General features: G+C 36.5%; 1 protein-coding gene across 2 annotated transcripts in view; it reads left to right on the top strand.

The window, feature by feature from the left end:
- Positions 1-13: 13 nt before the first annotated feature.
- The window catches only part of GPR180 (G protein-coupled receptor 180), a 25,251-nt gene continuing 11,203 nt past the window's right edge, over positions 14-14,061 (top strand). Inside the window, exons 1-6 of one of the 2 annotated variants that reach the window (XM_017732637.1) lie at positions 1,956-2,033; positions 2,548-2,629; positions 4,983-5,177; positions 8,545-8,725; positions 8,929-8,978; positions 12,501-12,658. In XM_017732637.1, the coding sequence (XP_017588126.1) occupies positions 5,114-5,177; positions 8,545-8,725; positions 8,929-8,978; positions 12,501-12,658 (453 nt within the window). In that variant the 5' untranslated portion in view covers positions 1,956-2,033; positions 2,548-2,629; positions 4,983-5,113. Of the gene's footprint in view, positions 2,034-2,547; positions 2,630-4,982; positions 5,178-8,544; positions 8,726-8,928; positions 8,979-12,500; positions 12,659-14,061 lie in introns of both variants that reach the window. The other variant, XM_017732636.1, reaches the window with a different exon arrangement.

Here is a 14,061-nt window from a genome sequence, read left to right as displayed (position 1 = left end):
TGTGCTTGCTAAAGAAGTTTTACTTTGCAGAAAGACACGTGTGTAACCATGACAAGTGCCGTGTACAGCAAGGCTGTGCTGGTCAGCGTGCTTTTCCTATATGCTCAGCAGTTCAGTAGCTTAGGCTGTTTTCTTTCCCATTGAGCTTCAGGGCAGAACAATTCTGTGGAGTGTTTCAAAATCTAACGGGATGCAGGAAAACGTGACATAAGCAAAATAGAGTTGGAGCGTGACCTTCCAGCACGGAATGGGAAATGATAGATAGGGTGGAGCTAGCTTATGAAGTGACTTGAAAGCAGTTAATTATCACTGTCCTAGAAAATAATTGTAGAAGTGTTCTAAATAGATCTGAAGGGAAAAAGTGCACTGTTTAAATCTGAGAAAAGACTGTTAAGATTCAAGGTCAGTGGTGTAGGTGTTCAGATATAATTCTATAAATTGATGTTGCGTATTTGCATAGAAATACTCCTCTTTCTGCATGAATACCAACAACTATTTTGGGTCTTAGTGAAGCTTTTTTTAGAGCCTTCTGTTAGTATTTCAAAATCTTAGCTAGACTGTAGTTCATACAACACTTTACAGATCCCAGGAGATCACCTTATTTGAGGGTTTTTGCAGGACCTGTCTTGCAACTGGTTCTGATCAGGCAAACCTTCCTTATCTGAAGCTGGTAGTACTCTATTGATTCACATCTATCTGGTGCCTCCATTAGGGGTGAAAAAAAGGTTGCTCTGACAGATAAAAAACCACTCAAGGCTTGCTTGCATTTGTATGGAATTCGTGCTCTTGGGGTACCAATTGATTTTTCTTGTACACTAAATTGTACCTTTTAATTTAGGATACTCTTTGGTTAAAGAAGTCTATGGCAATATATGAAAGAAATTATGAAGACAAGTTTGAGGATGTGGAGTTACTCAGACAAGATAAATTTTGTCAAATGAGCTAGTTCTAAAATGACTAAAATATTTCTGTGTGTCAAGATGCAGACTGTAGTGTCAGAAGAAGGGGGAATGGTTTCAGACTGAAAGAGAGTAGGTTTAGATTAGCTATTAGGAAAAAAATTTACTGTGAGGGAGGTGAGGCACTGGAATGGGTTGCCTGGAGATGTTGTGGACGTCCCATCCCTGGAAGTGCTTAAGGACAGGCTGGATGGGGCTTTGAGCTATCTGGCCTAGTGGAAAGTGTCCCTGTCCATGGTAGGGGTTTTGGAAACCAGGTGGTCTTTCAGGTCCCATCAGTCCAGGCCATTCTGCCATTCTATGATTCTACAGGTAGACTGACACATTAGAGCACACTTGTGAAGTTTGATTTTCTTTGCATCAGTTTGACATGTGTTATCTATACTTAAGTATTTTAGCTCTAATCCATCCATAACATCAAAGTCCATTCACATAAGTTCTTCTAGTTTTAGACTTAAGAGCTACCCTGTGATGCTCATAGTCATGCCACAAAGGTCATAAAGTACTAGACTTTGAACTAGTTATTGAGACTATTGAGGCACTGTCTTTAACTTAAAAAAAATAAAATTTGGGATGGGAGGGAGGAAGGGAAAGATTGTTATCTGGAAGTCTGTTTTAAAAAAGAGAGGGGTGGGAAGGCTGTTTGTAGCAGAGAGGGTTAATGACACTTGGGCTGCAGTGAAGGTTTGTTTAAGTACCATCACAGAGAATTGTGCGTGCACTGGTTTCTTAATGAGATATATAGAAATTGTTTCTGAAAGACCATAAATACTTTTATTAGGAAGTAGTAGTAAAAATTTAAGAGTAATGTGAAGCTGTAGTGCAGCTACTTATAAAAAAATCTGTGCCGCGCTATCTTTTTGCTTGTAACTGACATCAAAACAGAGTAGTTGATTTTATTTTTTAAATATCAAGGTGACCATGCTCTTCTGTGTGTCAGAATCAAGAATATAGCAGTAGCTGTGGCAAAAGCAGCTAGACTTCACCTCTTTCAAGCACAGGAATGGCAGAAGCTGGAGGACAGTATCCAAGATCACAGCTGTACAGAGAAGTTCTCTAAAGCTCAGCTGACAAGTGAGTTACTGCCTTTTTTTCTCCTTACAGAGTTACTGGTGTATTTAGAACTCTGTTAAGTTATCTGTGTATTTAGAATATTCATTTCAGTGAATTTGAGCTTTGCATCAGCTAGGACTTTGGCCTTCTGCAATTAAAAACCACTACAAGGAAATAAAATTTCTTTCTTTGTATCACTTCAGAAGACTTTGCAAGTTATGTGCGCTGGAAAATGAAATCCATGACAAACAGTGGCTTTAGTGGAAACAGACAAACTTTATGACCAGTTCTAGTTCATCCTTTCACATGTTCACAACTCAGAAAGGGTACATGCTTGGCTGAAGTTTTGATTTAGTCATTCAGTACAGAGATTTTTTTTTTTAACTCCACTCAGATCTCAAATTTTCTGTAACATAGATTATCTTGGGTATATGAGAGAATTTACGAAGAGTACCATTGTACTATGAAACTGAAGAAGTAAAGAATCTGTTTGGGACAGTCAAATGTACAGTTTGAATTGTGACTTTCATTGCAGTGAAATGAAAAAAAAAGTTAAGAGGCAAACTGATGGAACCTGCTGCAGTTACCTCTAAACTTCTGAAGCAAATGCTTGTAAGGTGAGAGTGTGTAGCCCAAGTACAAAGTAAAAGGGTAATTTTGTACTGCAAACCTTCTATTTCACCACCTCATAATAAGTCTTTCTTTTCTGCAATAATTAATGTGTCATGCTGTCTTACTTTATAACTTGCCCCTATTATAACTTAATGCTGTTTCACCCTTTACTTTTGTAATTTGATACTCTTCATTGAATCTCACGTTCAAGTGTTTTTAACATCTGAGCTGAGAGTTATACCAGTATAGAATATGTAGGTTGTCTTTTTGTCTCTTGTTTTCAAAGGAACATTTCTCACTTGTCAGGAGGCTCCTGTTCTCCGGTTCCATGGAAATGGCATTTTTCAAAGCGGAAAAAAACAGAAATAAAATTATATTTTCATGAGAGCACAAATCTGTCATGCTTTGATGTACAAAACAAGTTGGAAAAATTTTAATACAATATCAAAGATGAGCTAATCAGGATAAAGCTTAACTTGAGTACCCATCTAAATGTGAAAGAACAGTAAAACACAGAAGCATTGAGTTATGTAACTAGAAGACAGACTGAAATAATTTTTGCACCATTTGTTGATCGTAATGGTACTTAAAGCATAAATTTTCCTTTAAGAAATTAAATAAGTATTAGAAGCTTCATTCATATCTATTTTAAATGACTACAGCTTCTCTTTTAAATACATTTTCTTTGTGCAGTCAAAATCCCTAGAGTAACACATTGATGTCCTGTAACATTTGTCATAATGGAATCTTACACAGATGTCACTTTTAGGGATGTGGTTTCCTTACACTTCATCAGAGCTGCACAAAAGTGCTGCTGGAATAACTAGCAGTTGGTCTGTCGTCCCTGACTGTCCCAGCAGTGTACTCACTGTTTTCTGCTCTGTTTAGGAGTTGCATCTCTTTGCTGATCTTGGGCAAAATCGATTACTTTTCTGCCTGTGAGTCAGTTTACAGATTTGACAGGAAACTGATTAAACACATTCTGTGTGATCCTTACTCTTGGTGCAAATAACGCAGTGTCAGAACTCAGTTGAGTGTGGGCATGGGGAGTAAAGCTGCTCCTGTCAGTCACTATTTGCCTTTCATTTGGGCTCAGCACCATATGAAATACTGGTTTGCGGGTCGTCCGAGTCTGTACCTCATGACAATTGCTGCAAAGACACATATAGTACAATTTCTTGTGGATTCTGATGTTGTTCAGTTCATACCTTAAGAGAACAGAAAATAACTTCTTGTAGTTGAAACAAGTTTATTTGAATTACATAGAAGTTTTTCACAGGTAGGCTTCAAGTTAGAAATTAGTTATAAATTATGTCTACAAAATCCTTAGGGAAAATGTGTTTGTATGTTTGCAGCTTTTTCATTTAAAAAGGCCTTCCACAAAAGAAACGTGTTTTGTGGGGTTTTTATGAAATTTTTCTTTTTCTTCATCCTTAGCCATTGTAATCTTTAACTGTTAAGGTGAATTCATCTGATATTGTTATTTCTCCTTCAGAGAGATGGTTGAGCTGATTAGCACTCAAGTTCGGAAGACAATGTAACAATGCTAACAATTCTTGCAGTTTCAGCCAAACATAGCCACAGGTTTCATTTGCATCAAGTGTTTGTTTTGAAGAGACTGTGCTTGGTTAACTGTTGTTTTTAGGCAAAAATAGTGGTAAGATAGCGAGCAGATGATACATGAGTATCTTACATAGTTGTTTTTAAATGTAATCTGATTTGAAATATGCATTTTGATTACATAATGGTTTCAGCCCTTAACTGTCAATTGAAATTCAGTATGCTACAGTTTGGGGAAGGTCCTATGAAATAATACTGATTTGCACCTTTTAAAGCATGCATGCTATTGTTTACTGAGCTCACATGCTCAGTAAACAAACATATTCCTGTTTGGTGCTCTAAATCTCTTTGAAAACAGAGTGAAATAAATTTCACAAAGGTATTTTTCATGCTGCAGAAGTACCTGGTGGGTAGTACAGAATAGCTAATCATCTCAATACTGAACTAAAGGATGGAAATGTGCTAAGCAGAGGAAACAGAGTTTGCACTTTCTGGCTTCTGGAAGAAAGGAGCCCTCCCAGCAGAGCTAAGAGCTGAGAGGTGGGATGCAGTGCCCTCACCAACCCTTGCCTGCACCTGTTTGAAAACAAAAGATGAAGTTGGACGTCTGGTCTCTGGTGTTACGGATAGCTTTCAAAACTAAGTCTGTTTTCTGCTGTGTACAGTTTATAACCTGTTTATGATGCTGTGGATTTAAGTTTTATCGTCATGCAAAGATGTGTTTTCTAAAACCAAACTAATCAAGTATTTACTCCTATTTTTGTTTTTTCTTTTGTTTTGTTTTGTTTTCTTCTAAAGTGACTGTGAACCACACAGAGCAAAATCTGACAGTGTCCCAGATTCCTTATCCGGAAACATGGTATGTGTTTTATGTAGACAAGTTTACCTGCGAGGAGAATTATTCTGAATCCGAGGATATTCAGTTTGAAATGGTCTTACTAAACCCAGATGCAGAAGGGAATCCATTAGATCACTTTAGCGCAGGGGAATCTGGTAAGATTTTTTTCCTTAAAATTAGATTTGTAAGTTAAGGATCTGATTACTCACATCAGTGCTTACTGTGCTTGGAAAAGTATGGGGAATGGATAGCAGAGCCTCTTATATTTCATATTCTGTTTTCGTACAAAGAGTAAACTTGAGTTCATTTCCTGTCATCACAGAAAAATCCTTTCCTTTGCCTAGACGGACTTTCCAAAACTTGCCTAACTAGAAGTGTAGATGCCCAAGGAAAGTCAGTGTTAAAATCTTTGCTGATAGGTATTTTGAACATGTTGAAATTGTAATCTTCCACTTGAATGTGGACTTAATACCTGATTTTAATTAATTAGTGAAATTCCTTAGCTGTGTGAAACTTGATTCTGTGCAACACGCGTACATGCACAATAAAACATTTTGCCAGTACAATTTCAGTTCAATGCTTAGATCTTTATAAGTGCCTTAGTCACAGGCTGTAGATTAGGTTTGTCAGGCCGGATTTTGTCATAATTAGGAAATGTAATTTTAAGTCTTTAAACATCCAAAGAAAAATATCAAGACATTTTAAGAAACGCCTACATAAAATTGTATGCTTTGGACAATCCAGCCTAATGTGTTCTTTGTTGCAATGAGTAGCATCACTGCTCTGGGAGGCCTCATCAGCATGTCACTCACCTGGGTCTGTTGTGAGGGAAGGGGCCTGTAGGCTTAGTCTGCCTTCCTACAAAGAGTGAACCTACATACCCAGGGTGAGCCTAATTGCTGTGCCCAGAATCAAATGCCCTGCTGTCACTCTTGGTCTCAAAAGGATGTAGAGGGAACAAAGGCAGCTCACTTTTTGAAAGGAAGGAAATACTCACTGGAACATTTAGCAGAATCTGCAAGAAAGTAACACGTTAATAATCTGGATTTCAAGGTTCATAATCAGACTTAATCTCTCTCTTTAATTTTATGCTACAAATTGTCAGCTTTTATTTGGCAAATTTGGTCTTCAAAAGTGAATTCTGTGTTAATGCACTTACTGTCAAAGAGGAGTAATAGCTAAAGGAGTAATTGCTAAATCGAGGGGCAAAGCAGCTACAAGGCATCATATGGCCGACTGCATTGGTGCAGAGACCTCCTAGAGAGGCATCTCGGTTCTGTATTGATTTTGTAGGAAGACTGAGTACTTAGAAGCAGAACTCTGAAAAGCTGACATGCTGGGTAAGGAGGTGTGTAAATGTGCTGGATGCATGTACTTAGATCTAACAAGTAGGAAGCGAGGTGAGCTGTACATGCCATGTCTTCCAGAGTTGCAGAGGAACACCTCTGTTGATTCAGAATTAAAACCTGCATTATTGCCATGAATCCTGAAGTTACATGCACTGGTCTGCTTTCAAAGAGCTGAGGAGAATTTCATCTCTCTCTCAATTCTCTCTCCTTTTTAATTTGATGTTTAATGCATCTTTGGGAAATAGTCTTTGCCATTTTTCCATAGAAACTTAGAACGAGAGGGTATCAGAGAGAAGATCCAGCTTCATTTCTTGCATCTTTCGTGCGGGCAACTAAAAATTACATAGTTACAGAAGGTTTTAGTTAGGTCATCCTTCATTTGAGTTATTCAGGCTGTGGCCTGGCACAGGACATCTCAAACATTAAATTAATAATAAGGAGAGCATAGGAAAGAACTTGAGGCTGTCACCTTGTGATTAAGATATTTGCCTTGAGAGATGAGGAGGCCTGACTTCTGATCCCTGGCAAGTAATGTTATTTTGTATGGTAGGGGTCTTCTACATAAGGTACGGTGTCAGTGGAATCTAGGATTTCTAAAGGCAGCTGAACAGGTAGACAGTGTTTTAAAGAGCTTTGAAGTTAGGTATTTCAAATAATGTTTTATTTTGTCTGTCAACTAGGTTCCTTGGAAGTCAGGAAACTTAGAGAGGTTGAAAATTACACTTTTCTGTATTTTTTATAGTTGGTTTTTAGTGCGGCTTTCTCCTAAACCCTTTTGGTCTCAAACCAATAATCTACACTCTGTCTGTGGTTAGAAGGAACTTTCTATCATAAATTTGCTTAGTGTTTGTTAAAAGCTAGTTGATTTTCCTAAAGAGTTTTCTAAGGGTTCTCACTCGTGGTGAGAAATAACTCTATCAAAGTCCTTGCCAACTTCAGTGGCTATCTTTTGAAGCAGAAAGAAAGAAGAAAGATTTGATCTGAACCACATACTTTGGTCATTCATAAATCATGCTTTTGTATCAGTGTACAAGACAAGCAGAGTGGCATGGAATTTTTTAAGACTCTTTATTACCTTACACTCTTTTTTCTCCCATTTTGCTGTGTGCATGTCAAAAATGCTTAATTTCAGTTGTAGAAGTTATAATGCTAGCTACTATTCAGAACTCATCCAGTTCTAATGTTTTTCAGCTCAGCTATTGAAATGTTTATACTTGCTCTTCCCAGTCTCTGGGTGGAGCTGGCTGGAAGCTTTTTAACAGAGTTATTTTGCTGCTGGAGAGAAAGCATTTTTTAGAATCTGATTCTGTGGGCACCAGTAGATTTCAAGGAAGGTTGGAGAAAGAAAACGTAAAGTTTTCTGTGAAAAATGTTTGTTTACTCATTTTTGCTTATATCTCACTGGCTTTGACCCTTTGGGAGCTCCTGATGGTTTGCAAAGCTTATGGACAAGAGAAAAGATTTCCATGATCGAGGTCTTAAGGGGAGCTTAACTTAAAAGAGTACTGCCAGACTGAAAATTAGAGGACTTCTGTTTTATAAATAAGCTAAAAAAACTTTGGGATTTTTTTTAAGACAAGTGCAAAAACCCACATGCTAAGAACTAATTACCGTTTTCTGTGCTACTTTTCTTTATCTATAAGTTTCCGGACTTGATCAACTGTGCTTTTTGAGCTGCTTTATGCAGAGGAAGAGTGACACCCAGTGGTTAAAAAGATTAAATAGAAGTCTGTTCTGGGTTTCTCTCACCTCAGATTGTGCCTTTACAAAATGAAACAAAGAAACAAGGGGAGCTAAAATTAGTCCTTTAATAAATATATTTCTGACTGATCAAACGGGCTACAATTATTTTGTGTATATCAAGGAACTGTGTGCCACTTTACACTAGTTTGGTAATTGCTGCAAACCTCTCTGCTCAGAAAAGGTATTGTTGAATAAAAAAATATTTTGTCAGATCAAATAATAATTGGTTCTCTGATAAAGTTCATCGATTTTCTTGGATAAAATTTACTAGAATTTAGACATTTTGTCTGTACTACCATTTTTGGGTAACAGTTGCTAGGTATTTCCCAATGATTATATTAAAAAACCCCGCTGTTTTGTTTTAGTTATTTGCTGCTAATAGCAATGTTTCTTCATAAAAACCAAGCTGTATTTCTTTTTTTTTCCACAGGATTACATGAATTCTTTTTCCTGCTTGTCCTAGCATACTTCTTAAGTGCTTGCATATATGCACAATCCCTATGGCAAACAATTAGGAAGCGTGGACCTATGCATGGTGTATTAAAGGTGTTGACAATTGCATTACTGTTGCAGGCTGGTTCAGCTTTTGCCAACTACCTGCATTTCTCAAGGTACCTTTGCTCCTTTTTTGCTTTCAGTCTTTAGATTTGAAGAACAATGTGTTGTAAAGATCAGTACATGATTTTGCCTGGGATGGATTGCAGCAAAACATAGGACTGACCTTTGAATTGCATCATTGCCTAAATGTACTTCTAAGAGAGAAGACGCATTTAAGACACACCTACTTAAAAATACAATCTTTTTATTTTTTCAGTTATTCTAGAGATGGGATAGGCGCTCCTTTTATGGGAAGTCTGGCAGAATGTGAGTATGCTTGTGTCCTGTTTCTTACATATTCCTACCCGTGAATCTGTATAATACATTAGCAAATGCTGTTGCTGAACTGTACTATGATCTTGGATCACATAATTGGATTTCTAATATAAAATACTATAAATTGCTCCTCCAGAAAAAAAAGGGTTTAGATGTTTACAGTAACTCTATTTGAAGTTATACAACTGTGATATTGTTTAGGATTTTTCAAAGGATTTTTTTGTCTCAAGATTCCTTGCTACAGACACTTAGACATGCCTGTCACCTGAGTAAATCTTTCAATACATTGAAGAGTTTTGTGGAGTTGGATCTAGAAAGCCAAGCTTTTTAGGAAACTTAATCATGTTTTATAGAGTTTGTCATTTCACTAACAAATTTAACAATTTTTAAATGAAAACATATTTTACAGAACATATTTTATGATTAGTGTGATACAAAAAGTGCTTATGTGAAGGTTCGATGCTAACAAAACATTTTTCTGCACTCTGTATAGATATTCTGAGTTCTCACTGGAACTAAATTCCTATTGCATCCCTTTCCAAAGTGCACTAACTTAATCATGTTCCATTCTTCAGGGTTAAGCATTGTTGTTGGGTAGTTTGGGGGTTTTTTTCTGCATTTCACATTTGAAGGATTGGGGGTTCTTTCCAAGCAAATTCCTTTTGACTGGTTTGAAGCACCCCAAGAAAGTAGTACTTTGGTAGTGCTGGGGAGTAACAGCCTATATAGAGAAGTATTTCCCTTTTAGAGCTCATTTAGAAGGCTGCAGTTGGAATTATCAGCCTCTTGATGGCACCTGGCACCACAATAATTGCCTTTTCCTTGTTTTAACAATTTGAGCTGGCAGCTCCTTGCAACCTCTCCAGCAGCTGTATTATTAAATGCTCCTTCTCGTCTCATGAAAGTAAATGAAATGGAGAATATAGAGGTAGTCATAACTCCTCCCCGGTGTTAACTATCCAGCCAGAACTTCAGAGAGAATAGCTGCATGTTAGATTTTTTTCTGTGTATGTGTTGTAGTCAAAAGCCCACTTTTATTTAGATAAAACAAAAGTTATAATTAATATTATTTTTGAATCAATTCAGGTAAGAAAGTTTTCCTTTCTTACTGTCTCTGAAGTTGGTGGTTTCCAAAACAGTAAAAGAGCAGAAGTAGTAGAAATGTGGAAAGCTTCAGTGGCAATTCCAGTTCTGAAGAAGGGCTCATGGCAAGTAATATAGTTTGAAGGTGGAAGGTGATACCATTTTTCCTATATGGCAACAGAAATCTGAGTTAAAATTAAATGTTAAAATTTTTATTAATCGCAGTGTGTCCAGAATATCTTTCTAAAAACCTGTTCGGGTACTATCTCCAGCAATTACTCTTTTCCTGATATGATTTAGTCTTTACCACGTATAAAGACCTGATCCTCAGTCTAATTAACCACCTAAGCTAATTACATAAATTACACAAGTAATGTTGGCACTCAGAAACATTGCAAGTGGTGGTGTTCTAACTTTTGGTAAGAATGAAATGTGAAAAGTCAAAGACTAATATCTGTTGAATAGTCAAAAAAGATGAATTGTGATGAAATCAGACAATTATGCTATCAGCTCGGTAACATGACTTTAACGCTGCCCCTGAATACTGTGGGATTATTGTAACCTTTAAAATTTTTCTCACCCTTGTTCCTTTTTAGCAAGGTGTATGGGATGTCAAAGATGAAAGCTGGCTGTGGATTTTTGTCTTACACAAATTTATCTGGGAATCCACTTGAATTGTTACCACACTAAAGCAGAGCAGTATCTATATCCAAGAGATGATTGAGAGATGAGGTCTGGCTATACCTTATAGGGCAGGTTATCTTAAGGAGTGACAGAAAATAAAATGCTCCCTAGAACACACAGATTTATTAGTCATTTTTCTAGTTTGGATTTGTGACACTGGTTTGGTATGCCTTTGGTTGATGTAACAATTCTTCTTCTAGTGAGTACTGTCTCTCCAGAGGTAGCATTGGAAAATAATTCCATGATCGTTTTTTTTTTCCAAAATCAGTGCTGGTTCATTTTATTAAAGAATGATCAAGTTTGTATTTACTAAAAGCTCTTGACAGATCTTAAACAGTAAAGGTGTCTTAACACATTAAGAAGCATTTAAGCATATAAACTCTGAGAATACCAAGCATATCCCAGGAATTACATTTTGAAGTCTCTTGTATCCCTGTTTTGCTAGTATTGCTGAGTATCAGGGAAATATGGTAGATGATCTTCTTTTGACACACTTCCCTTGTATCCATATTAATTTCTGTATAATGGCAACATTTTCTGTGCCAGTATTTTTAGTAGATGTGGTATTTATTTTTTCTAATACACTCCGGTTGTATAAAAGTAGAGCTTAATTTTTTTTGTGACAGAAATATTATTCTTGTACCTGATAGTGTAAATGAAAATTACAAATAAAGAACAAATTTAATAGAACTAAAATACTAATGAAGTGAAAAAGAAGGCATTGCTGTGTGTAGTGCCCAATCTCTAGTTTCTGAACCAAATTTACAATTTATATAGTGTAAGAATCAATTTTTTTTATATCTCTGCTACGCCAGTACAATGAGTCAGATCCCAGCACCAACTTTAAAATTGTTCATTAAGTCAAAAACTTACCGGTCTAAAGCTAACAATCACCCAGAAAGAAATTGTCAGGTTTTTCTACTGTTAGTAGTGCTGCAGCAAGGCTACAAATAAAGACTTTAATATATTCTAGCTTAAAGTTTTCTTTATTCTGATGCAGCTTCAAACACAAGTTTGAGACACTGATTAAGAATGTAACTTTATGGAGTATGTGTTAATTGCTCCCTAACAGAGGTAAAAATGGATATAACAAAATGAGGCAAAGTTACTTTGCATTTAATGAAATGAAATACAGACAAGTTGTTGATCTAAATGAAGTTCGTGTTACGGTTATTCATTATATTTTCCCCTTTAAGTATCTCAGAGTGGAATTTGTCCTAAATATTTGTGCTTTCTTCTGGAAGCTACTACATCCTTAAGACAAAGTGCAATTAATTTAAAGTACAATGTAACTGTCTGATTTTTGAACAAAAGTTCTTCAGAGCAAAGAAAGGAGTTCATTTAATCATGCTTCATATTTGCACTAAGATTAACATCCATATGATTTTAGTTCTTTAGCATTTATAAGTCTGTTTATGCAGATGCACTCCTGAGCCCAGACTACTCTGACACAAGAGTGGGATTTAGAAAGATGTGGCACTGTGCCTGTGTTCTTGCAGAATTGCCGCATAACTGGGGGAAAGCTGGTGGTGATCTGTTTGGTCACTGAAAACTCCACAAAATAGCCACATTTTGTGGCAAAGCAACCTCAGCTGATCTAACTCATCAAAATTAAAAGGTGATACAGAGGCATAAGCATCCATTCATAGTTTGTAGGTATACAGAACATTTCTCTTTGCTATAGGAAAAAAAAACCAAAACTTTTTTTGTTGTAATTTTATTCATTTTTTCCTTTGTTTTCAATAGTGTGTGACATAGTCTCACAGATACAAATGCTGTATTTATTATTGAGTCTGTGTATGGGTTGGACAATAGGCAGAATGAAGAAATCTCATGGCAGACCTCTTCAGTGGGATTCCAGTCCAACATCTACTGGCATTGCTGTAGTAGTTGTTGTTACACAGGTTTGTATTTCATATTCATTCTTACACTGAAGTGTATGGTTGCTATTAAGTATGACAGAACTGTGAACCAAATAATTTCAATATTTTAATTTTATGAGGGAGGGAGTATCAAGACTGGAAAAAAGCCCACAGCATAATGTGCACCCAGTATGTCTAATAGGTAACACCACCTTCTCTTTACTTCAACAATTTAAGGTGTAGCTCCACAGTATGTTTTTTGTCTAGCAATGAAACCACGTAAGAAGTTCCCACAGTTTTCCAAACTCCTGGTTGTGCCAATTGTTTGTAGCATTATACTGTGAACCAGATTAGTGGAACAATCTAGACTGAAAAAAATTGTAAAAAAATATTTTTTATTCATTTTGTTGATCTGATTTGTAATGTGGTCCTATAAATAGTTGTTATCAGTACAGCTGAGGCGTTGTGAACTACATTATGCAGGTTGACAACCAGAAGCATGGGAGGGAAGACAAGAAAAGCTGCTGTGACAAATTCTTTGTCATGAAAAAAAGGAAATCATCACTGCCCTCCTTTTGGAAGCACTCAAATAGAATGTCTAATGGTCCTTTCAATCAATATAAGGGAATTCTTGAAAGGTTCATGTGCAGGATTGGTCTTGCAAATATACAAATGGTCTGACACATAATTTCATTCAAATATTTTCCATTAGTATAAATTAGAAAGTTAAGTAAACCAGTAACTTAAAAGTAAATTGTAATGGAAATCATTCAGCCCTGGTGGTGCCTTTTGTAAACAAATTTTTTTAAATCACATCATAAAGACAAGAGAATCTGAAAACCATTGAGAAAGAGAAGAGCAGGGAGAAACTGGAGACAGTAATGAGGAAGAGATTATACTGAAGATTTTTGTGTCATTTGGGTAGTATCTGTAATTAGTGCTGCTTCTAAACTAAATAAGTGGACTTGTAGAACATTAAGAGTAGCTGGGAGCTGACATTTCTTGCTAATTAAGAATATAAACCAAAGGTTGTTAAGGTCAATGGGACTGTTGAGATTTAAAGATGGGTGTCAAAGTAAGGTGGAATGAGTCTATCTAGCACCAGAAGTTTTACATGCTGGTGGTAAAGAAGACTTCTAAAGTATTTAATTTCATTCATGCCTCTGCGCTTGTGCATATGTATGGGTGTGTTAGTACTCTGCCACTTGAGACTGGAAAGTTTTTTGTTGTTGTTTCCTTTTCCTATACATAGAAAAGGCACTCAGTATAATCAGCTTGGTTTTATTTTGGTTGTTACTTATGGTAAAAGTGGGGCAGGCATCATACATACCTGCTGCTTCCCCCAAGACTGGTCCATTACACATCTTTTGGCTCTTGGAGCAGCACTGGAGCATAAGCACAATGTTGTCCATCTTACTTCTCACCAGGCACAGCTCTACCACATC

Source organism: Corvus brachyrhynchos, unplaced genomic scaffold (assembly GCF_000691975.1).
Source record: "Corvus brachyrhynchos isolate BGI_N302 unplaced genomic scaffold, ASM69197v1 scaffold12, whole genome shotgun sequence".
Taxonomy (NCBI): Eukaryota; Metazoa; Chordata; class Aves; order Passeriformes; family Corvidae; genus Corvus; species Corvus brachyrhynchos.
Note: the sequence above shows the minus strand (reverse complement) of the source record. Positions and strands in the feature narration are given on the sequence as shown.